Source organism: Branchiostoma belcheri, unplaced genomic scaffold, assembly GCF_001625305.1.
Source record: "Branchiostoma belcheri isolate BF01 breed outbred unplaced genomic scaffold, Haploidv18h27 scaffold7, whole genome shotgun sequence".
NCBI classification, from domain to species: Eukaryota; Metazoa; Chordata; class Leptocardii; order Amphioxiformes; family Branchiostomatidae; genus Branchiostoma; species Branchiostoma belcheri.
In genome coordinates, this window is record NW_017804353.1 from 5298033 (window position 1) to 5324298 (window position 26266).

A 26266-nucleotide genomic window follows, 5' to 3' on the forward strand; every position below is an offset into this window, starting at 1 on the left:
GACCTTTGTCTTCCTAAGTCTTATCAGCATACCAAATATCATCACAATCCATAAAGGCGTTATGAAGTTATGCTGACTACAAAGTCGCGGAAACACACACAGACACACACACACACAGACACACACACACACACACAGACACACAGACAGACCCGCCAAAAACAATATCTCCATTTTTCATGGAGGTAATGACATTTTACACTGCAAGCCTCAGGATGGGCAAACACAGAAGCAAAACTGTCCATCTACACATGGTCCAAAAATAGCGCCACTAAACGCCTGAATTATCATTGCAGGAAAAGCGCATCCAGCAAGGCAAAGCAATTTGAGTCGCTAGGGGTCCCCATTGACACGCGCAGATGATTCTAACAACTGCCACATCATAAAAGCAAGAAGAGTGGCATATAAGGGTTAAAGGCGGGCAGCGCAATTTTAGGGCGGCAAAACAAAACAAAACAGAAATATTTACTTCCATTCCTTAGCACATTTTTCGGCGTCATTTCATACTAGAAGCGTCTGAAATAGCCTCAAAACAAGTTACGAGAGGTGTCTCTTTATTTTTTGGGTACCACCCAAAATACCTAGAACCAGCCTACGATGTTTGCCTCACAGATATCAGTATGATATGGGATAGGATTGATTTAACATACTGCATATAGACCAGAAAATTGACTTCGAACAGCCAGCTTTACCGCCCTGAAATTGCATTGGGTACCTTAAAAGGTTTCGCCAAAGCGATTCCCCCATTCCCGAAAAAACAGTACTGTGGATTAGGTTCTCATGATCAAGGGGTATATCCTTCGGACATACAAGGCTCTAGCTTTAGACATAAACATGTCCAGGTCGACGTCTACGCACGCACGCACGCACGCACACACGCACGCACGCACACACACACACACACACACAAACACACACACAGACACACACACACACAAACACACACACAGACACTACGGACATAACCCGCTTTCCCCTGAAACTCTAGAAAATAATGCTGTGGTTAATCAGGGGTGAGATCTAGCCATTTGAGTACCATCAAATCACCATGGCGAATGCGCAATTTTCCCACTGGATTAGCGTGAGAAACAAAAGGGTGTCTGGCGCGATCCAAACCAGATTTTGTTTCTTTTGATTGTTTCGCGATCATATTTCGTGCTTTTAATATATGGACCAGTTTTTATCCGCTAGGACTTGATTACAACTCGACGTTGCTAAGCGACAAGAACACATTCCCACTGGGGAAAATCCACCGTATTAAATTTCCCAGTGGCAGATTTTAGTCGGTACAAAGTTACTGCCGGAAATTAAACGAAAGGCTTGACGTTCACGGTGCCTTTGTGTAAACTAAAGGGTTCAAGTGTTTCGACGTTTCGAGAAAAGTAAACAAAACCTTGTCTAACACCATTTGATGGTGAATTTTGTACACTTCTCTAGGTCAACACAAAAGTGATCGCGCGGTCCTTTGAATGTTGATTCTAATGTAAAACTAACAGTAACACATCGAAATGAGCATTGAATGCAAACTGTGCATGCACAATATTGTATATGGTGATTTAATGATACTCAGGCTAGCTATATATTTCTACTATGCATGACTCATGGCGTTAGTTACAAGTAATGTTGTAACAACACACGCAACTTGTGACTAACGCAACTTGTAAACAATTCACAAATCAACAACAATAGTACCAATTCCTACCGTTATGTAGCATTATTCCATCTTTAAAAAAATTAAGCTTCCACAATGTTTTAGTTTCTGTGATAGAGCCGCAGCGGTCAAGTGTAGCGGGAAAGGGCCCTAGCAACGCCCCTGTGGGGGTAAACTAACAACTCAACAGCCGAGAACCGTAAAACATGATTGTTATGACACGTCACAAATCTGGAACACGTCGAACGCACCGATTGGTCGCGCTCTTTGTGCCGTCACCATGGCGACGATGGAGTGTTGTTACGCGTTCCAAACGTATATATTCGACGCCGATTCCAACGACGCAGTTCATTTTTCAGTTGACTCAGATTCGTTAGACATCTAAGTTCAACCGTTCCCTTTATTTTTCGTTTACTTTTGGTTTTATTTCCTCCGTTTTCCTCTCTCGTCGTCCAGACAGTCGAGAACAATGGTGAGTACACCTTCCTTATGTCATAAGTTTGTTTTTGGAATTTTTTTACCGGTGAAAAATGTACATAATTGTGCCTGCCGCATTCCACCTTGACAACGATTGTCTTGAACACAGTTCCGCTGGATAACGTTTGCCATTGCGGATTTCTAACATCTGTTTTGAAGATGTTCTCACAAACTGGCCCCAAATTACTGCCAATCATCCCTGGCTTCCTCATTCCTCTATCTTGGATCCTGGGGCGACAAAAATAACGATAAACAGAGTCCATCTTAAATAGGTGTGTGTGCCATCTGTTTGTTGTGACAAATACTGGTGTTCTGTCGGTCAGAATGGTCGTACTTCAGCTCAACCAAGTTTCATCTATAGAAGTACGCGAATCTCAACTCGTACGTAATGTATATTTGCCTTACCTGTGGGTACTCGAGCAGTCCTGTAGCTGTATCTGTTCAGCTTTGTATTGACAGTAATACTTAAAGTTTCCTTGGCACGGTAACTTTCCTGATGTTGTGGCACTTTTGTTGTCCCGTCGCTAAGTTTGGTCAGAAATTTTCCCAGTCCATCGCGCGATCGGCTTGTCCTAAGCGGCATGAGAAGTTTAGACAATAGTGAGCCTTCATGTTGAGTGTAACTTTTCTTTTGTTTGCCTGATTCCTTGTTGCGATAAGGCCAGGAAGTTTTTCCCAGCCTTATTCAGGGCAACAATTGTTGCTAAAGGCCTGAGAAATCTACCAAGACGCGCGGGACAGGGACGTTTGATTTGATTAAAATCTTTGTTTCTTTCCGTCTCTTCCAGCGTGAGTGTATCTCCATCCATGTCGGCCAGGCTGGCGTTCAGATCGGCAATGCCTGTTGGGAGTTGTACTGCCTGGAGCACGGGATCCAGCCGGACGGCCAGATGCCCAGGTACGGAAATTTTTATCTCACAGAACGATTTTTAAAGTTACGTACAGTTTGACATTTGAAAATATGCAAACTTAGGTGGTCGAGACTGGAAAGAAATGATAACTAAGAACATTTCAAGACAGCCTTTACCGTCGATCCTGATGTATATTTTTTTCCCTTGTCGTCTAGTGACAAGACCATCGGCGGTGGCGACGACTCCTTCAACACGTTCTTCAGCGAGACCGGCGCCGGCAAGCACGTGCCCAGGGCTGTGTTCGTTGATCTGGAGCCCACCGTAGTCGGTAAACACCCTCTCATTTCTTGTCTCTTAGCTTCACGCGTAGACTTGCCCGGTATCCGTAGGTTCTCAGCTGTGGTCTGATTGTAACGGTCACTCCTTGGCGACAGCAAGTTACCGTTTGCCGCGCAATATATAGCTTGCTGAAAACGTGCCTATACCAGCAAGACAAAGTGCAAACAATTAACTTACAATGTATAATACTCTTTTTCGCGCTTTGTGACAGCTGCGTCACACTTCAACTACACGGTAAACATTGCTACTCTTTATTGCAGGCACGGTTGTACCCTTCAGTTGAAATATGATGCCAATAAAATCGCGAAACCGGCCCGGTAACTATCATCAATATAAAATACTCTATGTCAGCCAAATGCCACACGTACCATCTATAACTGAAGTACCATATGGGCTGATTTACTAGTACTAGTATATGATTGTTAACTTTCTGTCTATGTTTGTTTTGGTATGACTTTCACCTCTTGACGCCAACGAAAGACCAAGATCATGTGCGCATGAGCAAAAGTAAACAAACAACGTTGCCCCTAGCAACACAAAATCCCAGCTGTTCTATCCCATCTCCCCACCGCCCGAAGGGGTTGTTAGGATCGGTTTAGTTCCGCGGAATTCATAATCTCCCCGCAGCTATAGCTCATGTTTCATCCAGGTGACCAGTAACACAAGTACTGCTGAATGGAAGTCTCCTATGCAGGCCTCTGGGCGGGTGGGAGTTTTGATACTGCGTTTTGTAGAATTTTTAATGCGTTCTTTTGTCGGCAATCCTACAACCAGCCGCCCAGAGAAGGTTTGTATCCGTCGTGGCAAAAGAACGCGTTAAAAATTCTACAAAACGCGGTATCAAAACTCCCGCCCGCCCGGAGGCCTGCACAGGAGGCTAGGAACAGCTTTGTTCACACGCGGCGTACTGTCGGAATGTCGTCTGTCCCACGCGGTTTATCAACTTACCGCGCAGAACCGTTAAACCACCACCTAGCCACCGCCGCCAGCTGTTGTGTCTAAACACACTTCAGTTGAGAACATGGATTATTAGTACCTGTGAAAGATATACAGTACATACATTGTGAGGGCATTCTACTAAAGAGGGCATATAAGGTCGTCCTTTAATATATGCCAGCTTGGACGAAAGAATGCTGATACATCTGTAGACGAAGTAGGTGAAACAAGGCTGAGGCAATAAAAATCATTGCCAAGGCGACGACTGAATGATATATATTATTTCATGTGGTGGAGCTAGCAATCTACATTACAATTATCAGAAAAACATATTTCCCTATGTTATAAAGACATGCACGTAGTGAAATTTTCAGGCTGGGTGGAAGAGGTGTGGGGCAATATACCAAATACACGTATAGGAGGAATCAGCCGTTCTTCCCCAGCAATATAGATTTTATGATGACATACTTACTTACTTTACTTTGGTCGAGTTCCCGCTAGAACCAAACTGAAAACCATCCTCCACTTCATTCTATCCTCCACCAGAGACTGGATTTTATGTCTGGTCTGAAGTTGTTACTCCTTTGACTTTTTTTTACCTTTTGTGGGTTCCAAAAGGACGGATAATTTCTTTTCTCTCTGTGACCTGTTTGAATATGGTCTTTGGCCAAAGACAGCTGTGCTCTCTGTCCATCGTGTGTGGGGAGAAGACTGATGACCAGTAATTAATCATGCCAGGCATCTGGATGGGTGGCAGTGGGCACCCCGTGTAAGTTACCTGCTTGATCCAAAAACCACATGGCCGAAGGTTTCCTCCAAACCAATTCCCTGGGGAACGCATTCGTGCAATTTTTGAAATTCTTTCAAAGCGATCGTAGTACTTACACAAATGCCTCTGCCCCAAAGGCGTCGCCAAAAATGGGACAGTAAAAGTACCGCTAGGATTTTCTCTACACACATCTCCGATTGAATTGAATCTAGAATTTCTGTCATTACCTGCACTTCAGACGAAGTCCGCACGGGGACGTACCGCCAGCTGTTCCACCCGGAGCAGCTGATCACCGGCAAGGAGGATGCCGCCAACAACTACGCCCGCGGCCACTACACCATCGGCAAGGAGATCGTGGACCTGGTCCTGGACCGCATCCGTAAACTGGTAGGTGTTAACAACAACAACAACAACAACAACAACAATAACAATAAGATTTCAGCAAATAGAGAGCAACAACGCGCTCCGTCTTTTCCAATGTTTCCACATGTAATCCGTCGTAACAAGTTTAGTGAGATTTTGGACACTGTCCTTGGTACTGAATGGACATCGCAAAACAGGTGTTTCCAAACTACAAGACAATAAACAGAAAGAACGCGCCCCGTCTTTTCCACTATGTTCGTCATGTAATCCGTCATAACTAATTTAGTGAGATTTTGGACGCTGTCCTTGGTACTGAATGGACATCGCAAAACAGGTGTTTCCAAACTACAAGACAATAAACAGAAAGAACGCGCCCCGTCTTTTCCACTATGTTCGTCATGTAATCCGTCACAACTAGTTTAATGAGATTCTGGACGCTGTCCTTGGTACTGACCGGAAATCGTCCTTCGCGTTGAATGGTATTTTGCAATGAGAGCCGCAGACGTTTTGTTTTTCAGCATTTGTATAGTAGAGATAGACTCATATTTTTTAACCATGTATTAAGTATATTTCCCCACTTCAGATATTTGACTAGTAAAGAGAAATTTGTATTCCTTTTAACTTTTGATAAACCTACTCTAAGTAATCTCACAGCCGCATATATCCATACAATCACTACTAAGCGAGATGAAGCCGAAAAGAATAGAAATTAGACATTTATTTACACTCCTATATGCTCATATGTATGTAATGTATATATGTTTATGTTCTGTACCCATGCGACCTGTACTTAGTTCTGTAGAACACAAATGTACAATAAAGGTCTTTATTTTTCTCCCGCCCAGGCCGACCAGTGCACGGGCCTGCAGGGCTTCCTGATCTTCCACTCCTTCGGCGGCGGCACCGGGTCCGGGTTCGCCTCCCTGCTGATGGAGCGTCTGTCTGTGGACTACGGCAAGAAGTCCAAGCTGGAGTTCGCCGTCTATCCGGCTCCACAGGTGAGCTTTCAATGATACTTGTTGACACTTCACAATGGCCTTTGTCAGCTTTTTCATGATGTCTTATCCAGAGACTCATCTTATCTTGAGCCATGAGCGAGTTTTCCGCCAGATTCCGAAAGTTTGTTTACAATGAAGCTCACAGAAAGCAAATAAAACTTTGGCGGCGCTAAGACTAAGATTTCTCAGATCAATAAAAATCATCAGTTTAATTTGTTTTCTTTTACGTCATCTTTATAGATTGCTTTTTATAAATCTGGGTGTTAGTAACATGTTACTAGTGCCGAGGTCGCTTCTCCGAACTGCCCAGACTTTCGCACAGCAAAATATCAAAGTCAGTGGTCGCGCGCATCTTACCGTGTTCAATGTATTCTTCAGGTGTCCACGGCAGTGGTGGAACCCTACAACTCCATCCTGACCACCCACACCACCCTGGAGCACTCCGACTGCGCCTTCATGGTCGACAACGAGGCCATCTACGACATCTGCCGCCGTAACCTGGACATCGAGCGCCCGACCTACACCAACCTGAACCGCCTGATCGGACAGATCGTGTCGTCCATCACCGCCTCCTTGCGGTTTGACGGCGCACTGAACGTGGACTTGACCGAGTTCCAGACGAACCTTGTGCCGTACCCGCGCATCCACTTCCCGCTGGTGACCTACGCTCCCGTCATCTCGGCAGAGAAGGCCTACCACGAGCAGCTGTCTGTGGCAGAGATCACCAACGCCTGCTTCGAGCCAGCCAATCAGATGGTAAGGGGTCTTGCCTTCTAAGCATTGAGTGCTGTCACGTTTCTTTTTAATTTCCCCACAAGGTTTTAAAGTAATCCACACAAGCACAAAGAGGTTTTGTGGCACGTTTCTGACCTTGTTGCAAACATTTGATATCTATGTAACTTGGTCCACATGCAATTTTACAAGTTTACCTTCATTCACTTGAAACTCTTGTTCAAAAGAAAACTTGTTCAATGCTCAACATTGCAGTTGGCTGGACCAGTCATCATTGTTTTTCATGGTTAAAAGCACAAGTCACCACGAGCTAGGCATCTGCAATCTCTAATTCTCCAGCAACATGTTCCATCAATTGCTACAATATAACATATCTCCCACAGGTGAAGTGTGACCCTCGTCATGGCAAGTACATGGCCTGCTGCATGCTGTACCGCGGTGATGTGGTACCCAAGGATGTCAACGCTGCCATCGCCACCATCAAGACCAAGCGCACCATCCAGTTCGTCGACTGGTGCCCCACCGGCTTCAAGGTCGGCATCAACTACCAGCCTCCCACCGTGGTGCCCGGCGGAGACCTGGCCAAGGTGCAGCGTGCCGTGTGCATGTTGAGCAACACCACCGCCATCGCTGAGGCCTGGGCCCGTCTGGACCACAAGTTCGATCTGATGTACGCCAAACGCGCCTTCGTGCACTGGTAAGGACTCCTGAATGTTTTGGTCTGTTTTATTTCTGAATGTGAGGACATTGTTTTATGTCTATTCATTTGGAGTAAGTCACAGTTCGGACATAGCACCTACACTAAGGACTTACCCACGCCCAACAGCATTTCTTTCGATATCTCCAATCAGTAATACAATTCCATGACCACATTGTGTGTAATTCCCAGGTATGTGGGTGAGGGGATGGAGGAGGGAGAGTTCTCCGAGGCACGTGAGGACCTGGCAGCCCTGGAGAAGGACTATGAAGAGGTGAGAGTTCAAACATCTACTGATGAAGTTCTTTCTGAACGTTAAGAAACATTTCATTAGGTTTGGGAGTAAACCCAAGATTCTAAGCAGCACCTAATAACAAGTATTTAATCTCCAATGTGTTGAAATGTACCTTTCTCAATAATGAACCTTTTCTTCACCTCTCTGCAGGTTGGCATGGACTCAATGGATGGAGAGGGAGAAGAGGAAGGGGAGGAATATTAGTTTCTTTATTGTTCCACATCTGCAGTAGTTTTAGTAGTTTTACCACTACAAACTTGGCATGTTAGACTCCACATTGTACTTAAAAAAACTACTGTACTTTGAAAAAAACAACATGAGCATAAAAAACACATGTACTTAAAAAATATTGTACTTTGAAAAATAACAGGAGTCCTAAATACATGTCAAAAAAACAAATGTTTTTCAATTTCACACGGCTTTCTACAGTACGAAATAAAAGTTTTGAAAACACATTGCTTGTCTCCACAGCTGTCTTAATTTTTTGTGTAATTCAAGGATTCCTGCATGAATGTGATTTTACAAGACGTTGTACAATGTAAATTCAGGATGAATTCAGAGCACTTCATCACGGCTAGTTCAAAAACCCACCAAGTTATTGACTCAAGCTGGTTTCTGATAAAACACTGAAACACAAAAACACATCAACTACCTGGTAACAGAGTACTTGAACAAAACTAAGACAATGTTTTCTTGGACAGAACATGTTTTATTGCAAAGTCACATTTGGAGGTAGGTAGGACATGGAAGTCACATGTATGCTGTATGGTAATATCTTTGTGTTGATGTCACCTGGACTTTTTCTTCTTCACTGACTTCTGAAAAAAGGGAAAGAGATTGAAAGTATGCTTAAGAAATGGAGCATACTGTATGCATGCTTTGCCTTTACTAGCATAAATGTAACAGATAAATCTTGTTCCAAAGATCTCTTACCTTTGTGTCTACTTTTTTCTCCGGGGAAGTCTTCAACTCCTGAAACTTACGAAGATCAGCAGCAAATAGGACCTGAAGAAGGTCAAACAAACAAAGTGTCAATAAATAACAATATGCATGTACCAGTTTTAGTATGTACATGTAAGAATGAGAAAATTGACCATGACTGTAGTTGAGTTGTTTAACATATCTATGACGGTCTAAACATAGGAACCAAGACTTACAGAATGAGCCCAGCCTGCATAAGGTCCCCATAACTGTCTGAAGAAGTCACCTGAAAAGTTAATACACACAGTCAGGAAAAAGTCACATATGTAAGAAAAATGTATCTTGTAGTTTTATAAGTTTTAAAAATGTATGTTGCAGTTCTGTTCAAAATCCATCCTGAAATTAAACAGTTCCAGACATCCACTGTAATACTTTTGCTATCAAGTCTAGTCCCAGGTATTCTCCCACCTATTTCCTTGTAGGTTTTGTCGGTGAGTGTTTTCGTGGTGCCCAGTTTGTGCTTGTAGTCTCTGTTGACTATCTGCCAGACATGAGTGTCCACTGGGATGGCTCCTGTCTTGTCCAGGGACATCAGACACACACAGTCAGCTACCTGACAAAAACACAATCATGGAAGAACAATGCTTATTAATACAAAAAACAAACAAAAAGATAGATGTAACACAGCAGTTCTACAGCTACATGTAGTAGAAATAGATAAGTTTGGTCTACTTAGTGCTAAGCTAAGGGCCTAAGCTTACACCTTTAAAGAAAAAGTCATTTTTGAGAAAGTATATTTTTTTTGTTTACAACTTTAACTTTAACATTAAGTACACAAAGTCTGTTTTCCCTACCTTTGCTCCAACTCCACTGAGCTTCATGAGTTCAGCTTTAGCCTGTTCATACGGCAGAGTCCTGAGGTTATACAGCCAGCTTTCACCGCCCTGCTTCATAATGTACTGGGCTGTCTCAGAGATGTACCGCGCTCTGGAGGGAATAAAAGGTATGAGACAAAAGGTTAAGGAATAAAGGCAATCCTGTATGAAGAGCAATATTAGAATGTACTACAAGGTAAGAATAAACATAAGGCAAATGTCCTTGTAAGAAAGCAATGTGATTGTAAGTTATGGAAAATGTCACAAGTTACCTACTCTATGAATAGATTTGTGCTGTAACATGAAAAGCTGACAAAAAGGTCTTTAGTCTTGAGGAATACCTTTCAATGCAGTTACAACATTTAACAAATGTCAGGAAAGCTATGAGTATGAGTCCTCAGGAGCTCTTAGAATCCCTAAAATGTTTCTATTAGAAAAAGATGAGGTCTATATACTGTAAACCCAAATGGAACACCTACCTGTAACCGAACCCGAGTTTCCGCAGCCTTTCCTCCACCCCTCTCCCAGCGAGAGCAGACACAGTGGGGAAAGCGTAATACTTCTCCCCGTAGATTTGGCACACCTGCGTGCTGTACGCCTCACACAGGCGCTCCACCATGCCACTGATGCGGGAGATGTGGTTGTTGGAGGAACAGATGAAGGAGAAGAGGTTTTCCACTGGGTCCTGTCTCAACATGCGGATCCCTGGGGTACAAGGAACAGTCATTTCTTGGGAATGTAGGGAACAAAAATCATCAGTTTGCTTCAATTAACAATAGAAGAAAACTTAGTTGCATTTGAAGTAACTAACTGTGCTATCATGGAAGTTCATCTGTGTTGGTAGTTAACGTTACATGTTTAAAGTTTAACTTCCCATACAAAAGATTTGTTACATATGGTTTCTTTTCTATTCTTATCTGCACTTGTATTTGGGTTAGCCTGGGTACCATCCAGATTTTGCTCCGCTACTCTTGAAAAAATTCAAGCATAGCAGAGCAAAATCTGGATGGTACCCAGACTATATTTGGGTAAAGTAAGCCTGTTCCCTCATTCAGAAAACCCCCAGGACAAATACAATGTACTACTAGTACTGTACCTGTAAAGTTGGGCGACACTTGTTTGAAGTGTGGATCAGCCTGACACCATTGTTCGTAGAGGTCTGTTAGCTTCACATCCAGCTGGAAATAGTCTTGCAGGATTGAGACCTCAATATCCTCTTCTGTTAAACCTGCCTCTGTCTTCATGGTAACCTCTTCTACATTTTCTGCTTTTATTTTAGTCTCTTCTGCGTTTGAAGTCATCATCTTGACCTGCTCTTTTGTATCTAGGGCATTTTCTTCTGATTTGATTTTCTTTTTAACTGTCGCATTGCTGGTCTCAATCGGAGTACCGCTTTTCCTCTTCTGGTTCTTCCTCCCCGGGCGGGATGCTGAGGTTTGTTCTTCCACATGTCCGATGACGTGATAGAGGATGTGTGTGTCTGTTTGAGACAGTTTCCAGACACGTCCTGCCAGTACACCAGTCATGACACCGGAATTTGCCCATCTGGAAAGAGCAAAATGGTGTAACATGCACCCATGGAATTGGAAGAGAGTAACATGTTAAAAGCATGAGGGAAAAAGTAATGCGAGGGACCACTGTTTTTGTTTACATAATTTATTATGCGCATGCAAATTATTATAATTTATTAGTTTTTGCATAACATATGGTATATCATTGCTATTGTCCTTATCTATCAACAGGACATTGCATTAGACGGAGGTACATGGAGTTTGTAATACATGACTTTAATGACCAAGTTGGTGATTGGTGTTACCTAACCCGGCGCCGCCCCCCTCCCCACGTGTGTTTACCTGAAAGACTGGCCACAGGCAAGTGTCAGATCCAGCTGCAGCTCTGCTCTGCTGCAAGCAAAACTCCTCCAGACAATAGCCATTTAGTAAATGCACGTGTACTTCCCTCAAGTACCAAATATTTGGTACAAGACCTTCAGAATCACAGAACTTGTTTTTCAAAACAGGCTGCCATTTATACATCTGTTCTCGCGAGATTTGGTAACACGAGAAAACACGAGATTAGAAAGTCACAGCGCATCCCAACGTACAAAAACAAACCGTTACAAACAAAAGTTTTATTCTTTGAAAATATCACAATCTAAAATAATAAGTATAGTCTAATCATATATCAGTAAAATTGGACTACTTTGTGATTGCCAGAATTATTGCCGTTCTTTACAAATGGTATTATAGAATTTGAAGTACTTATCGTGTTGATGCGGTGCATGTCGCTAGGTAACCATGTAATCAAAGATGGCGGCACTTGATCGTCTGAACATTCTGCAACAAGATCATCCATAAAAGCGCAGTTTTCTGACGCAGGCCGAAATTTCAGGTACGTAGAATCCAACAGTGAAGGTGAAAAATACTGCACTTTTGGTCAATATTCATTTGAGGGCCATCGTCTGTGTTCTGAATGACATTTTACCCTTTTTTAAAGTTTTGAGATCGTCGAACCATAACACTGGCGATGATCGGCCGCGTTCCTATACGGTAGTCGATCGGCAAACTAGCGATATGTTGCTCCTGTGTGTTCTTTAAAAACTTCAGACTCACGAAGGCACAGGATCAACAGCATTATCATCTGCAATATTACCGGTATTAAGTAGTTAGGAACAACGTTACAGGAAGCTAGGGCACGAAGACCGCAGTGTTCAAACGCTTCACGTACAAATATTTGTGACTGTACGCATTGTAGAGCTTAGAGGTCATTCATGATACGTTATAGTACGTTGTCGTTTATAAAATCTACAAAGAAAACACGATTTCAATTTCCACTGAAACATCAAGCTGTTTTTTACATCCAGTAAATGGTTTACTTTTGCACCATTTGAACCTTTATAGGTCACCTTTTCTGTCTCTTGTTGGCAATTAAAATTAGGTCAGTTTTTGGCCTGCTCTTTTTTTTGCTGTGAGTGAAGGGACTGAGGTGTAAAACAAGCGGTGAACCACATAGACTTTAACAAAGATGTTGACAATGCTCTGATATAGTGCCAGATACCTTATGTTTGAGCTTCAGAATGTATTCATATTGAATATTCCTTGGGTACACTAGTACAGCTGGTAAACTTTTCCTTGTTGTGTGAAAGTTATCTGTTGTGACAGTGATAACAACAGATAGAATCCACCACATTATCAGTCAGAAATCAAAGTGGGATTTCAATTCGGCATTTACTTTGTATAGATGGAGATTATGGCAGAAGCATTTTGAAAGCTTAGTAACTCTTCTACTGTGGCCAAACATGAGGCTCAACTGTTTAACCTCCTTGGTTGAAATGAAAGACTGAGTTTTTTCTTGAAGGTAACAAAGTTATGTCTCACAGTGTCAGGTTCCATAGATACTGTGATTTCAGTGCTTCAATCCTTCCTGTTTGGAAACACACAATTACTGCCTTATAACTAGGAGTTTGCAATGCTATTCATACTTGTAATTACATGTTAAATCACATTACTGTGTTCACAATGCTCAGAAGCCCAGTACTGTGCAAACACTTTCAACAAGGTGCCGACAACAGGCGTCAGAATAAATGAGTTTGTTTTTCACAGTTGTACACACACAATTCACACACGCTGAGACTGATGCCAGATGAAGCTGTCAGGTTTCCAGGGCAGTGTTGGAACGGAATCCGTCATGTTGACTTAGGCTGTAGCTTTTTTCTCCTGTTCCCGATAACACAGAATCGGAAACCAAACTCCCTATTCTGGGCCACAATTGTTTTGTTTTCTTTACAAATACGCTAATGTGTGGCATTGTTTTGTGTACAAACAACATTTAAGTTGACTGTAGCTGGTTGCTGTGAACTACCGTTGTTGGACACTTGCGCTTGTGCTGCCTTTGTGCGGCACGTTAGTAGCTTGTGACAGATGTTTAGTTGAGTGCCTCTATGAGGAGAACTGAGGGTAAAAAATGGCACCAGTCTTCAGGAAGAAGCCGACAGTGGTAACGCACGTGTGCAAAGGTGAACTCTTTTCGCACTTTGCTTCTGGTACTTTTGACCCTACAGAAGGAGTGGTAACACTGTGTTCTCATGAAGTATGTTACCTCTTCAGATAATGGTCCTCAGACATACTATCAAGTCTACGATCAGGGATGGTTTTTTGTTTCCTGCCGTGCAGTTTTGGATATTAGTGTCTGCAACCTGGCCCAGGCACACCATGACAAGAAGAGATTGACTGTTTTTGAGACCATAATCAACCAAAAATTTTATTCCTGTTCCAGAATGTATTGGTGAGAGCGTCCGCCCGAATATGTTGAGTATTCCTGACTGGGTGAGAGGGCGGACGGCAGACACGCCAAAGTCGCTGCTGTCCCGCTCGCGCTTTGATCGATTACGAGAAAACGATGCCATACGCACAGCAGAAGAACGAGGCTACCTCCTGTCTCCAAGTAAATCATTCGTGTTGGAGCAGTGCCTCGGAAAGTCACAGTCCCAGAGCAGAGAAGGTGAGGCTAAAAACTGTTTATTTTGATAAGGGTATCCAATCCATGCATCCAAGGTTAAAGATCAAGGTTAAACTACTGCGCTTGTTGCAGTTACTGTGATTTCTCCTTATCTTATGTTCTACCTTTTTCAAGCGTAATCTTCTGTTAACCAACCATTTGCCTCAAATTTCAAGCATGGTGTTTTTGTCTATGATTCCACAGATCGCCAGAAGATCTATGATATCCAGATCGTGCGCATGACGCAGGCACATCTGCGGAACATCGGGTACATCCAGTCCTGCACACGACTGCAGGTCTGCATCCTCAGTAACAACTACATCACACGGTTCGACGCCCTGGCTGCCTGCACCATGCTCGTCAAGCTAGACCTCCATAGCAACCAGGTGTGTACCGTGGTCTTTTATAAACTTTTCAAGAATTGCCTTCATACAAAATACTGGTATTGTAGATAGGATATTGTAAGGCTATAGCATTAAACTACGCCATACTCTAAAATTCAATGTAGGATGGGCCAATCTCTCCAACTGATAGAAGACCCAGATCAGGTTTCTCCGTCTCCTTAGTTTTAAAAATCCCTGGCTGCTTAAAAAATTAATCTAAAGCTTTTTTTAGCTGTTTTTGCAGACATACATGTACATGTAGGCCAGAACACATTGTCGTCCAACAGTTAAGTCAATGTCAAAGCTGAGTACAATACGTTATTCCATTCGGAAACACACAAGCTCAAAGTCTTTCCACCATTGGCTTTGTTTGTTACAATCTTGTAAGCCCTGTGCTGTAGCAGCAAATAAAGAGAAGAACAGAGGATTTAAATCAATATTGACTGGCAGCTTAGATGCATACCTCACAGCTTTAGATGTAGATGAATGAGTCTTTAATGAGGGTGTAGGGGACCCCCATGTTGTTTCTGTGCTGTGCTCAACTACACATTGAATAAGTGCCAATATTTGCATATCATTACATGTATATTTATCAAGTGCAGTGAAAATTGCGAGCTAAAACAGTAACTTGTAATATTCCATGAATTTGCCTTCTTTGTTGAGTTTGCTGTTCAGGGCAATGTCACTTTCATTTCCACACTTTTGCCCTTTAAAAGATTTTTTGCTTGCATGCACCTGCTTCCAATGCTAACAACATCCATTGTCAAAAGCTTTGACGCTTGCTCTGCTAATGTAGTTGTTTCTGCTGATAGAATTACAGGGATGTTAAGAAAAACATAAAGCACTATAAGTGATCGCAACATTTTTCCGAGAGAATGGTGTAGAGTTTACACTGTAATAATTACTTTCTCCTGTGTACATGTACTACTGCCACCTTCATGACATCATACTGTAGCAGTAATTCCAGATTTTTCATGGTACTTTTATGTTCACGTTTTTCACACACTTCTGTACTGCGAACTTATCATTAACACTGACAAATCAATTGCAGACTTGTTTTCTGGCACCTGCTGCCACTGTGAACACCATTTTTCTCAGACTGTGCACTTTTACTATATGTGCATGTACCATGAACACAAAGTCTGTTATAATAGTACTGTAGTCTTAGCCATCTCAGCTAAGTTCGTTGCTCTGTTTCAGGTGTCGGTGCTGCCGTCTGCCCAGTTCTGGGAGGGGATGGAGCGACTAAAAGTCCTGTTCCTCCACGACAACCCCATCGGGCGGCTGGACTGTCTGCACAACCTGGGCAGCTGTCCCAGCCTGGTGGTCCTCACCATGTACGACACTCCCCTCAGCCTCCGAGCCAGCTACAGACATCATGTTGTCAACACCATCTGGTCACTCAAGGTACGTTTTTATTACTTTCTTTGAGAAGGACTGTATCGTCATGACTTGCAGATGGGTAAACCCAGGCGTGGAAAAGAAGGAATGAGGTTTCTGTCCCCCACTAGTTTTCATTCAAAATGTAGGTTTCCTCTGAAAATAGTGATATAGGATAAAATGTTGCCTCGAAGTTGGCAATTTTGATACAAAGTTTGAAACATGTGAAAGGTTATCAGACTTCCTGGGTTTAGGATAGAATTGTCATCTTGTTTTTTCTTATAAAAGATACAAATTAAGGTATTGTATGATAAAGATTGTTTTTCCTTCTGTCCACAGGTGCTAGATAACTACCTCATCTCTGATGAAGAGATTATTGAGGATTCTAACTTCGGTGGCAGGTTCTGTACCTTACACCCCTCGCTGTTCATCAACGTGGGCCCGAACACGCGGCGAGACGCGACCTTGGAGGAGGAGCTGGAGGACGTGAATGACCTTCTGCAGGCAATCAACGTGCTGCTGGCGCACTGTTCTCCCGTCCTGGTCATCCAGCGCTGGGTCAGGGGTCACCTGGGGAGGCAGACGGTCGCCAGGATGAGAGGACAGCAGCGGAGGTCAGTTTTTTTTCTCATTTCAAATATCTATAGGTGAATGAGGATACATTGCATTTTGTAGCCTGGGTGCCATCCTCCATAGTGTCTGCTCACTCCCTAATGTCACTGGCTACTTCTGTGACTTTAGGGAGCCAGCAGAAACTACAGAGGATGGCACCCAGACTAGAAAATATCCTCTTTCGTCCACTGATACAAGATAACTTGGCATATTTTACACTGTACAACTTGTGACAAAATGTATTTGCTGAGTGTAAGATTTGATCATAGTACACAAGATGAAACTACATAAGTCATACTGGTAGAAACAACATCAGGTGGTGTAACAATACTTGTTGTAATGGAGTAATCATCCTATAAACCACTCTGCCAATTATCGACCAACATTTGGTGCCTTTAGGCTGCCTATATGCAGGCAGAATTTTGATATCCATGTTAATGTTGATTTCCTCTATCTCTAGGCCTACCCCTAAGAAGCCCGAGGCCCAGAAAGAGGCGACACCGCCGCCCCCTACGTCCCCGATCCCGCAGACGGCCCGCTCCACCACCTCCAACGTGGGTCTGGACTACGACACGTACATGCAGAACCGGCGCCCCGGCTCCCGCCCGCAGTCACCCAGCGTCGTGTCTGAGAAACAGGCAGTCATGGAGGGGAAGGTGGACGACATGATGAGACTGTCTGCTATGGTGAGAATGATTTTCATACATCATACCCACAATATCCTCAAAATCAAGTTCTGCCCTATTCAGTGTTTCTGACATGATTTTTTTACAAATTAATGTGGATTGTATCAAAGTTCCAGGACTAAAAGCACAGTTAATCAATGATAGCCAATGATAAATTGATTATTTTTTTTTGGTGCTGGATCAAGTCAGACTTTTTTGTCTAGGAAATTGCCACCACCGTGCACAATACTCGTACACAAAGTACACAACAAATACTGAAGAACCTTACCTGTTCTTTTCACACAGGACAGAGAAGAGTTCTCTCCACAGAAAGCTCTGCCTCCCCCGGTTCCGACCCCCATCACGCCTGCTGCCACGCCCACCGGTGACGGTTCCTTCCCTCGCCGCAACCTGCACATCAACCTGAACAAGCTGCAGGAAGGCATGCTGCAGACACTGGACCAAAACGAAGCCATCACCATCGAGATCGTCAAGCGGCTGGAGAGCGGGCCGTCCAGTTTAGGACCACCGTCCGAGGGCCAGCGTTCGGGGAGAGACCGTCGGGCGAAGTCGGAGCAGAAGAAGCAGCGGAAGGTGTGTAGCAATGTGTTCTTAGAAGACCGTCACCTGTGACAGGAAGTTGTCATAACTGTCACCACGCAGTCCACATTTGTAACTGGTTAAACCTCTATAAAGTAGTTACACCACATTGTCTGACAAGACAGTTCTAGCAGGCAGTCACCGAGTACAGACATCTTAAATAGGCTCTCCTTTAGCTAAAGCAGTCAGACCATGGTGTCTGACAAGACCGTTCTAGCAGGCAGCCACAGAGTACAGACGTGTTCAATAGTCTCTCCTTCTGTATACCCTACAGGTTTACAAGACTGTGCAGCAGCTGCTGGGGCCACAACGGGACTTGGACCAGAAGCCGATCGTGGAGACTCCCGTGGAGGAGAGCGAGGTCCAGGTCCAGTTCCGACTGTCCGGGCTGAAACCCATGCTACACGCGGCGGATGCCGTGCAGGAAATGCTGATCGCAAAGCGGGAGGGGGCTGAGGACATTCGGTCTGCGGAGAGGGTGCACAGGGAGTACCTGGCCAGTCAGCCACAGCCAAAACTTCCCCCCAAACAGGTGGTCACGCTGGACCAGAGACTGTTTTCAAAGGCCCAAGGAACCATGGGTATGACGTGTTTCAAAGCCGTGCAGCAAGCGTACAAGGACAGGAAACGGGCAGCACAGATTGCAGAAAAGATGGAACAGGTTATGGCAATAAAGGACCAAAGAGAGCAGGCAAAAAATCGGGTCCAAGGGTTCATGCACCAGAAAAGGAACAATGCACTGAGGAAACGGGAAAAAGACGGTGTGGAGGTGTCTGAAGCTCTGGAAAAGCATGAGCTCAAACATATCAACTACATAGAGAAGCGATACGAGACAAGAGGGAAGGCGTTTGAGAGGACAAAAGCACGCTTTGCAGACTTAGCCTTCATGGCAGACTTTAGCAGTCAACACACATCTGTCTCAAATGCCTTGTTGCGTCACGATCGCCAAACGCGCAAGGAAGATGACTCCAGCGAGCGGAAGGACAAATACCGACAAACTCGTGAGCAGTCCCAGGAGCAGAAGGAGCTTGTTCGGAGATACCTGGAGCACAGACAGCTGATGCGACAGGCTGAGGTCTCCACAGAACGCAGCGTCCTGGACTCGAAAATGTTACAAGACGCCAACAACAGACTCATGGAGGCTCGCGTTCGCGTTGCGCAGCTGAAACAGAGAACGGCGACAGTTCAGGCGTTCTACCCCCTCCCACAGACAGGATCGCCGAGCTTTGATGTTCCTGAGAGCAAGTCTCCCCCCCTCCCCCCGGTGGGCAGTGTCGCACGGTCGCCCGACAGCAGCATCCGGCACCAAATGATGGAGGGGAGAATGCTGACCTTGAACTCAAACTTGAACCAAAGTCAAACTGTAGCTACACAGGTGTGATCTCTGACAAAAGGTGTTACAGTACACCAGAACATATGCCAAATGCTTTTTAATTGACTCAGGATGTTTCTGTTGGAGATATGACAATCTAACTCCAAAGAATATGAAGATCTTATCTGTATATACATGTATGTATTGAAATGTGTGTCAGAATTTAAAGAGCATTGCTGCTTTCTTGGAAATGTTGCTGCTTTTTACTGAGGACATTGTACATTAAATGGGGTGACGTGTGTGAGTTTATTTAATTTACGTGATGACAGTACAGTTCTGTCACAGTGGGTGTCTTGAATGTTTGTTTTTGCTGTTGCATTTTTTTTATGTTAACGGACATTCTAAAATGTAACATTTAGAACTGTCACTAACAGTAGGGGTCAGGGTATTTTACCGGAACTGGGAGATCGTTTACACTTTATGCTGGGTAATTCTTTGCTTTGATGTGTATTTCAATGTGTGCATTTTGGATGGTAAAAAATTTGTCTTCCTTTTTTTTGATAACCATTAGACCTGAACACTCAGGTTATAACAAGCCATCATTATTATGCAGTATTCATTTGTAGCCCCAACATTAGGCATGGTGTCCATCAAAAACACATATCATTGTGTATCATCAGAGAATAGCCAACAGGATAAAATGTGGAGTTAGTTAATAAAAAATAACTATAAATGGATTTTGACCTAATAATGCATCTTGGGGGTAATGCCATATCAAAGTAAACTTATAGATATTTCTTACCTCATGCACAAATGTTGAGGAAATCTCAATAGAAAATGCTGCTACAGACTGAGTCCCTGAGGCATTGTTGACTATCGGTAATAAAAACATCTGACATGAATAGTGTACCAGACTATTTTCCATTTCTGTGTCAAGTTAAACGAAGGTATAGGCTTGAGAAACACGTCAAGATATGAAATCTATTGAGAAGAATATCGAAAAGAGGCAAAACTATGTACCATAATTTATGTACCCAGTAAGGGGACAAATGCACATATAACTCAACAAGAACATATTTAACTGAAACAACTTTTACTGTAGCCAGCTTATTGTGCACTACAGGTTATATTTTGCTATCATAAAGACGAAAGTTCTGCCAACAGATATGTCCCTTTATGAGGCACCTGTAACGTACATTTTGCCTGAATCAATTCTCTCTTCTATCTACACCAGCCAGAGGATCCCGGGATGCATGATTGTTTATTCTACAGCAAGATTATCAACTGTTAGGACAGTGGAGGTTAGCTAACTTCATGATAATTTGTGGTAAAGCACAAATATAACAATCAAACAAAAGCAAAATGTTGAGATATCCATACATCCAGCACCAAATTCCGTAGTGCGCAACTATGGTTTGAATATTGAAGATGCTTTAATTAAGGGTAGGAAACGTTTCACAAGACACCCTGTACTTCTATCATTATCCTTTCAAACATCTTGAGATAAATGCAGGCCGGTGAAACCCCCTTTTTTTAAAGTAACTTAACTCTAACTTCAACATTGGAAGAAAAATATGTCAAGACATGTAACACATTTTTCACATTTTGCTTTAAACATCCATAATGACGCAGCAGAATTTGGCAGGCAAAAGAATGCTGTATAATCTTAGTATTAAGTTGCCCAAATATAAGAACTAGTGATTCACTCCTTATAGATATTGTGTATTTTATTCTTTGAATGCCATAAGATACTTTCAAATTGATTTTTGTTGATACTGACTTTATTGTCATAAGATGATATCTTTGAACACAATTATTAGGGCACATCATATATTTTGTTGTATTTGACAATTTGAAAGCCTCTTCCATCAGTAATAATGAAGCTACTGAATGGTCTGGTGGTCTAGCACCACTGTACACTGTACAGTGTATGTTAAAGTGAAACCCAGGCCTATAATGTTGACCTTTCTCCTAGGACTCATCTTGAGTACACAGTGTCACATAAGAACAACACATTCAATATAATCCAACTCTACACTTGTGCATTTGCATTTCAAGGTCCTCCCTTCCTCTCTCTCATTGGCTGTGCCATTTTCACATTGAGAGCATCATGGGAAGGTAACCTCTGAAGGGGACCAAGGGAAGGGACAGAACAACATGAGCTCCAAGACTGTGAAGCTTGGATAACTAGATCAACATGCAGTCAGAATTTTCAATTGCATGGCAAAATTTGTGTCTTGGAAGACAAAAAATCTATCAAAAGAAGAACATCAGATCTACATATCAGACAGTTATCATAACCACTATGATCACATTTCTCAGTTACAAAGCTCTTTGGCTATTTACAAAACATATGTAGTCACTGTGTGAGTGAGGATGGCATTTCTATCCTCTCAGTGCAATATGGTCATCACCTCTGGAGTTTCTTCTAGTCTAAAACAACTCAACTACAATGTGCTGAATTCAACTTGCCTGTGGTGTAACTACATGTATCTAGTACATGTTTTAAAAGTGATTCACAAGTGATATTCAGCATTATCTATAGTGTAGTAAACAAAGGGCAAAACTGACATCCGTAATACTTGCTCACTGTACTGGTGATTGACCCAATGCTGGCATAGTATTCACCATAACACACAACTGCACGCAATCATCGATTTTGCTTCAGAATCTGCAGAAACAATAACACAAATAATGACCGAAAGAGAGCATAAATATGTTGTGGTGCTTTGCCAAATGATTAGCAATTTTTCATACCTTTCTTCATACCAAAAGTTGATGATTGGTATAGTTCCCTTATATTCCATTGCACTAATATTATCCTCTAATTCATATATCTATTTACAAGGGCGTGCTGGTATCATAACACTTCTCCTACCAAACACAACAAAGTGGCAACATTCTAATATCAAGCTTATTTCATATTTTCAATTTACATCTAAGATACCATTGGCATTGATCAGGGTATACTTCAAATGACTTTTCAATCCTGTTTAGAACTAACTTTAAGCCACATCTCAACTTGAAGTACAGTACTGTAGTTACAACATGTCAGCATTCAAAACCTGGTTAATACATTTTGACAGATAGTAGTGATACAGTTTCATACAAGCTCCAGACTACTGGCCAGACAATTGGCCGTGCATTCTTTTTCTCCTGTTAAAGGAGTACTGTGGAGGTTTTCTTCAGGATTCTGTTGGTAACTGTTATTATCAAGGTGCAACTGTTAAGGCCACACCAATTTAATCTGTTGGTTCTCGGATTTTTTCAGAAAAAATATGAAGCGACAGGGCGAAAAAAATAAAAATAAAAACAGGTCTAGGCATCCTGTTATAGGCTTAAATGCTACAAAATGAGCCATGAAGTCAACACAAAAGGCTGGGTAAAAATTTAAACATTGAATTTTGAACTGTTAATCAAACCACTGCAATGATAGATGGGGAAACTGTAACAACTAGGAAGAAAAGGACTTTCCTCAACTGTTGGGGGCAAAACATGAGCATTTTTCAGTTCATTCAGAATCAAATTTTTTTTTTTTTGCAAATCAGAAAAAAAACGAAGAGGCGAATCCGAGAACCAACAAATTAAATTGGTGTGGCCGAATTATGATGATTATTGTTGTTACATAATATTATGTTGAAAAGGCAGGAAACTACAATGACAAAAAATTGAAGTAACTGTTTTACCTTCAAATCACAATAAACATTATGATTTGAAGGTACCTAAAGTTATGGAAATTTACTGTGAATACAAATGTTTCCTCTTTTGATGGTATCCTACAAATGTTTAACATGACCATTTGATGTTTGAACATTTGTAGGTTGTTGTTGATGTGGTAAAAGTTTGATTTCATCCTCTACTATAATGTTGGAGTTTTGGGTGCTGTAGTTGATGTGGGCGTCCTTGGGGAGGAAGAAGAATCCTTCTTTGTCACTTCCTTGATCGATGTGAGGGTCTTCTGGAACCAGCTGTTTCTGGAGGCCTGGAAAGTAGGAAAGTTGAACAATAGGGACTGTCACAACACAATAAAAATGCCATGAAAAAGACTTTCAAGTACAGACTGATCCATATCCACGTGGAACAGGTTACCATACAGTAACCATCTGCAGCTAAAAAGAAATTTTGGCATGAGACTCTTGTATACATGTATATGCATGTATGCAAGTCACATCAAAGTACCTGTATCTCTGACAGAGCGGCGTTGAGTTGGTGCTCCAGGTCCTGGTTCTTACACTCCGCCTCCACCAGCTGCAGTTTGGTCTGTGCCAGCTCCAGCTCCATTTCTCGCAGCTGCTTCTTCACTGCCTGAACATCTGGATCTGTCAACAGAACATTGTGTTATTAGTGCTGAAGGACGTTCCATGTCCCTGTCCTTAGTGCTGCATGACTTTCCTTCACCGAGGTTTGTTCTTTATGTGTCAGCAGATTAATAAGCTTTACCAAGGCTGTGACAGAAGTGTGCTATCTACAGGCTTGATAAAGATACACTAGTACTACATTTTCTTTCATTGAATTTTGTACAACACATACACAACTGTGTCAGCCTACCATCTGACTGTGTCTTTACTGACATATAACTGTACCAAGATGTTCATACCAATCTAAGATTAGTACACTGTGATTATGGCGATATCTTTGCCACATACAAGTCCATGTAAAAATACATGTATGTCATTAAAGTAGGTCACTCACTCTCTGTGCCATCTGGTGTCTCTGGTAAGGCTTCTATCTTGACGTCTCCGTTCTCGGTGAACAGCTTGCAGCACTTGTCACATGTCTTCACTTGGCCCTGACAGACAAAGACACTAAATTAGTATGGATTAATGAATAACAAGGACATGCCTGACTATCATATACTTTTGAAAAAAAAAACTCAAAGATTAAATTTCTTCCCTGTAGTAAATCTATTACTAAAAATCCTATGGCAAGTCCTCAAAGTAAAGGACTGTAAGTTTGCTACCTTTTATACCAAAGTTAGAGAAATGCATCCTGACCTTTATTCTTGCCAGCTCCTCCTTGGCAGCAGTCTGCTGATGCTCCAGCCTCTCACTTAGCTGGGTACAGATCTGGGGGAGGGGAGGGGGGCAACACAAAAGGGTTTAACCCTTGCCACTCTACAGAGGGTCTTGCACTGATATAACATAATGGATTAACCACTACCACTCAAAAAGACTAAGAGACTTTTACATTGTACTTTTTTACTTTAATCTACAGAGGAATTTGGCCTACCTGCTTGTAGTCTGCGATGATTGTAGCATTTCTGTTGATCTCCTTCTCTGTTCGCTCCAGCTCTCTCCTACACATGTCCTTCAGCTGGGTAAACCAATCACAGATCAAGTATAATTAAGATAAAGCAACAAGCTTAGTTTGTTTTCATTCACACTGTTGACTTGGGGTCTCCAGAGACAGTCTCCTAAAGCAGTATCAAATGTCATAATGTCAAATTGTATGGTCTTATGAGGTATACAATCAACTACTTTTGAGTATAACAAACAAACAATCCTTTAACATATCCTAAAATACAAATACTGTAAAAAATGTATCTGAGAAATGAGTTTCCGTAAACAATTTCAAACCTGAGTAGACTCCACTTCAAGTCGTTTCTTCTCCTCCTCAGCATCCACCAGCATCTGTTTGGTCGCCAGCAGCTCCTTGTTCAGGGTGTCAGCCTTGTCTTCTGACTGTGAAATAATAGAGACACTGATCTAAATGATCTTTTCAATTTTTGTATTGGTCTTTTGATTTTTAAGATAGAAGACATATCATAATTCAGCAATATATGACAGGGAAGTCCTTCAGCACTAAGGACAGGGAAGGTGCTTTAGCACTAAGGACAGGGAAGTCCTTCAGCACTAGGGACAGTGACAGGAAGTGTCCTTCATCAGTAAGAAAAGGGTACAGAGACACAAATTGAAGGGCAAAGTCTGTCACAAACTGCACTCACCGCATCCAGGTCCTTTCTAAGGGAGATCTTGCTGGTAACCAGCTCGTAGGCGAGGTCATCATTTTCCTGTTCCAGCCGCATGTTCCCCTCCATCAGCCGCTTGTTTTCTCTCTGAATAACAGTGAGAAAAACAGATTGATGTCAAGGTTTTGCATTGGTCCATGAATACCGTTTGTGGTATTGAATTACCTTTATGAATACTGTAATGTGAATTTTATGTTTGGAAAAAAAAACCATACAGTCAAACACAACCAAATGTCGCCAGTGTTTTTTTGTTTTTTTTAAAATCATACTTGTTGTGTTCTTCTGTGGTAGTGTTTACCTGCAGTCTCTCCACTGGGTCCTCCTGCTGCATCTCCTGCTCCTTCAGGGTGTAGTAGTCCTTCTCATGCTTCTTCAGCTTCTTCTGGTTAATCTGAGGAAAACATTTTATTTTGAATGATTAAACAAATCAACCAAAGCATCATCTACACTGTACATGTAATTGTCATAAATGAGTAGATCACTAAGGACTGGGAAAGTCCTTCAGCACTAAGGACAGAGACAGGGATAGAACAAAGTTTAAGCCCACCTTCATGGAGCAGGCTAGCCTGAGCAGCTGCTGTGCGTTCTGCTCCGAGCGGTACAGTTTGGGCAGCTGCACACGGAAGTACTTCAGCACGCCCTCGAAGTCCAGCGCCAACAGGTCCTTCCTGGACGTCTTCAGCAGGGCCAGCGCAATGTTGTAGGTCACGTCAATACCCTGGAAAGCAGTGTCTGAATTATTTCACTCTTTATCAACTGTGTCTGTCAACTGTAACCAAAGACTACGTAAAGAAAGGGACAAATTCTAGGCAAATTTCATGACACCTAGGTTCAGTGGCTAAAGCCCCTAGACTTTCTCTATCAACTGTGTGTGTCATCTATAACCAAAATCCCTGTATAAAAAAAAGGACAAAATTCGAGGCCAATTACCATGACACCTAGGTC

General features: G+C 42.5%; 4 protein-coding genes across 6 annotated transcripts in view; 2 read left to right on the plus strand and 2 right to left on the minus strand.

Annotated features, from left to right (window-relative positions):
* The first annotated feature begins 1982 nt into the window (after window positions 1-1982).
* Window positions 1983-8563, plus strand: LOC109484459 (tubulin alpha-1A chain-like). Of its 2 annotated transcripts, none has more exons than XM_019787726.1 (9): window positions 1983-2123; window positions 2917-3026; window positions 3195-3307; window positions 5262-5410; window positions 6232-6384; window positions 6763-7140; window positions 7500-7813; window positions 8006-8087; window positions 8259-8563. In XM_019787726.1, exons 1-9 carry the CDS (start codon window positions 2121-2123, stop codon window positions 8310-8312), a joined length of 1356 nt encoding a protein of 451 aa, XP_019643285.1. In that variant the 5' UTR covers window positions 1983-2120; the 3' UTR covers window positions 8313-8563. The 2 variants fall into 2 exon arrangements, with proteins under 2 accessions (XP_019643285.1, XP_019643284.1); XM_019787725.1 differs by lacking the exon at window positions 1983-2123 and adding an exon at window positions 2344-2509.
* Window positions 8564-8856: 293 nt separating this feature from the next.
* Window positions 8857-11945, minus strand: LOC109484462 (N-glycosylase/DNA lyase-like). Its single transcript, XM_019787728.1, has 8 exons — window positions 11758-11945; window positions 11001-11449; window positions 10384-10609; window positions 9884-10016; window positions 9498-9642; window positions 9266-9315; window positions 9042-9113; window positions 8857-8926 (listed from the first exon to the last, which is right to left on the minus strand). The coding sequence occupies exons 1-8, from the start codon at window positions 11838-11840 to the stop codon at window positions 8897-8899; spliced, it is 1188 nt and encodes a 395-aa protein (XP_019643287.1). The 5' UTR covers window positions 11841-11945; the 3' UTR covers window positions 8857-8896.
* Window positions 11946-12195: 250 nt separating this feature from the next.
* Window positions 12196-20249, plus strand: LOC109484473. The gene is made up of 8 exons (XM_019787740.1): window positions 12196-12295; window positions 14180-14404; window positions 14606-14787; window positions 15985-16191; window positions 16504-16778; window positions 17237-17462; window positions 17748-18035; window positions 18316-20249. The coding sequence occupies exons 2-8, from the start codon at window positions 14209-14211 to the stop codon at window positions 19420-19422; spliced, it is 2481 nt and encodes an 826-aa protein (XP_019643299.1). The 5' UTR covers window positions 12196-12295; window positions 14180-14208; the 3' UTR covers window positions 19423-20249.
* Window positions 20250-22958: 2709 nt separating this feature from the next.
* Window positions 22959-26266, minus strand: part of LOC109484450 (rab GTPase-activating protein 1-like) — an 89400-nt gene continuing 86092 nt past the window's right edge. For both annotated transcript variants that reach the window (XM_019787712.1, XM_019787713.1), the window contains 9 exons: window positions 25869-26039; window positions 25620-25712; window positions 25298-25408; window positions 24930-25034; window positions 24583-24666; window positions 24348-24419; window positions 24046-24142; window positions 23533-23672; window positions 22959-23335 (listed from right to left, as the gene is read on the minus strand). In XM_019787712.1, coding sequence (XP_019643271.1) covers window positions 23213-23335; window positions 23533-23672; window positions 24046-24142; window positions 24348-24419; window positions 24583-24666; window positions 24930-25034; window positions 25298-25408; window positions 25620-25712; window positions 25869-26039 — 996 coding nt within the window. In that variant the 3' untranslated portion in view covers window positions 22959-23212. The remainder of the gene's footprint in view (window positions 23336-23532; window positions 23673-24045; window positions 24143-24347; window positions 24420-24582; window positions 24667-24929; window positions 25035-25297; window positions 25409-25619; window positions 25713-25868; window positions 26040-26266) is intronic.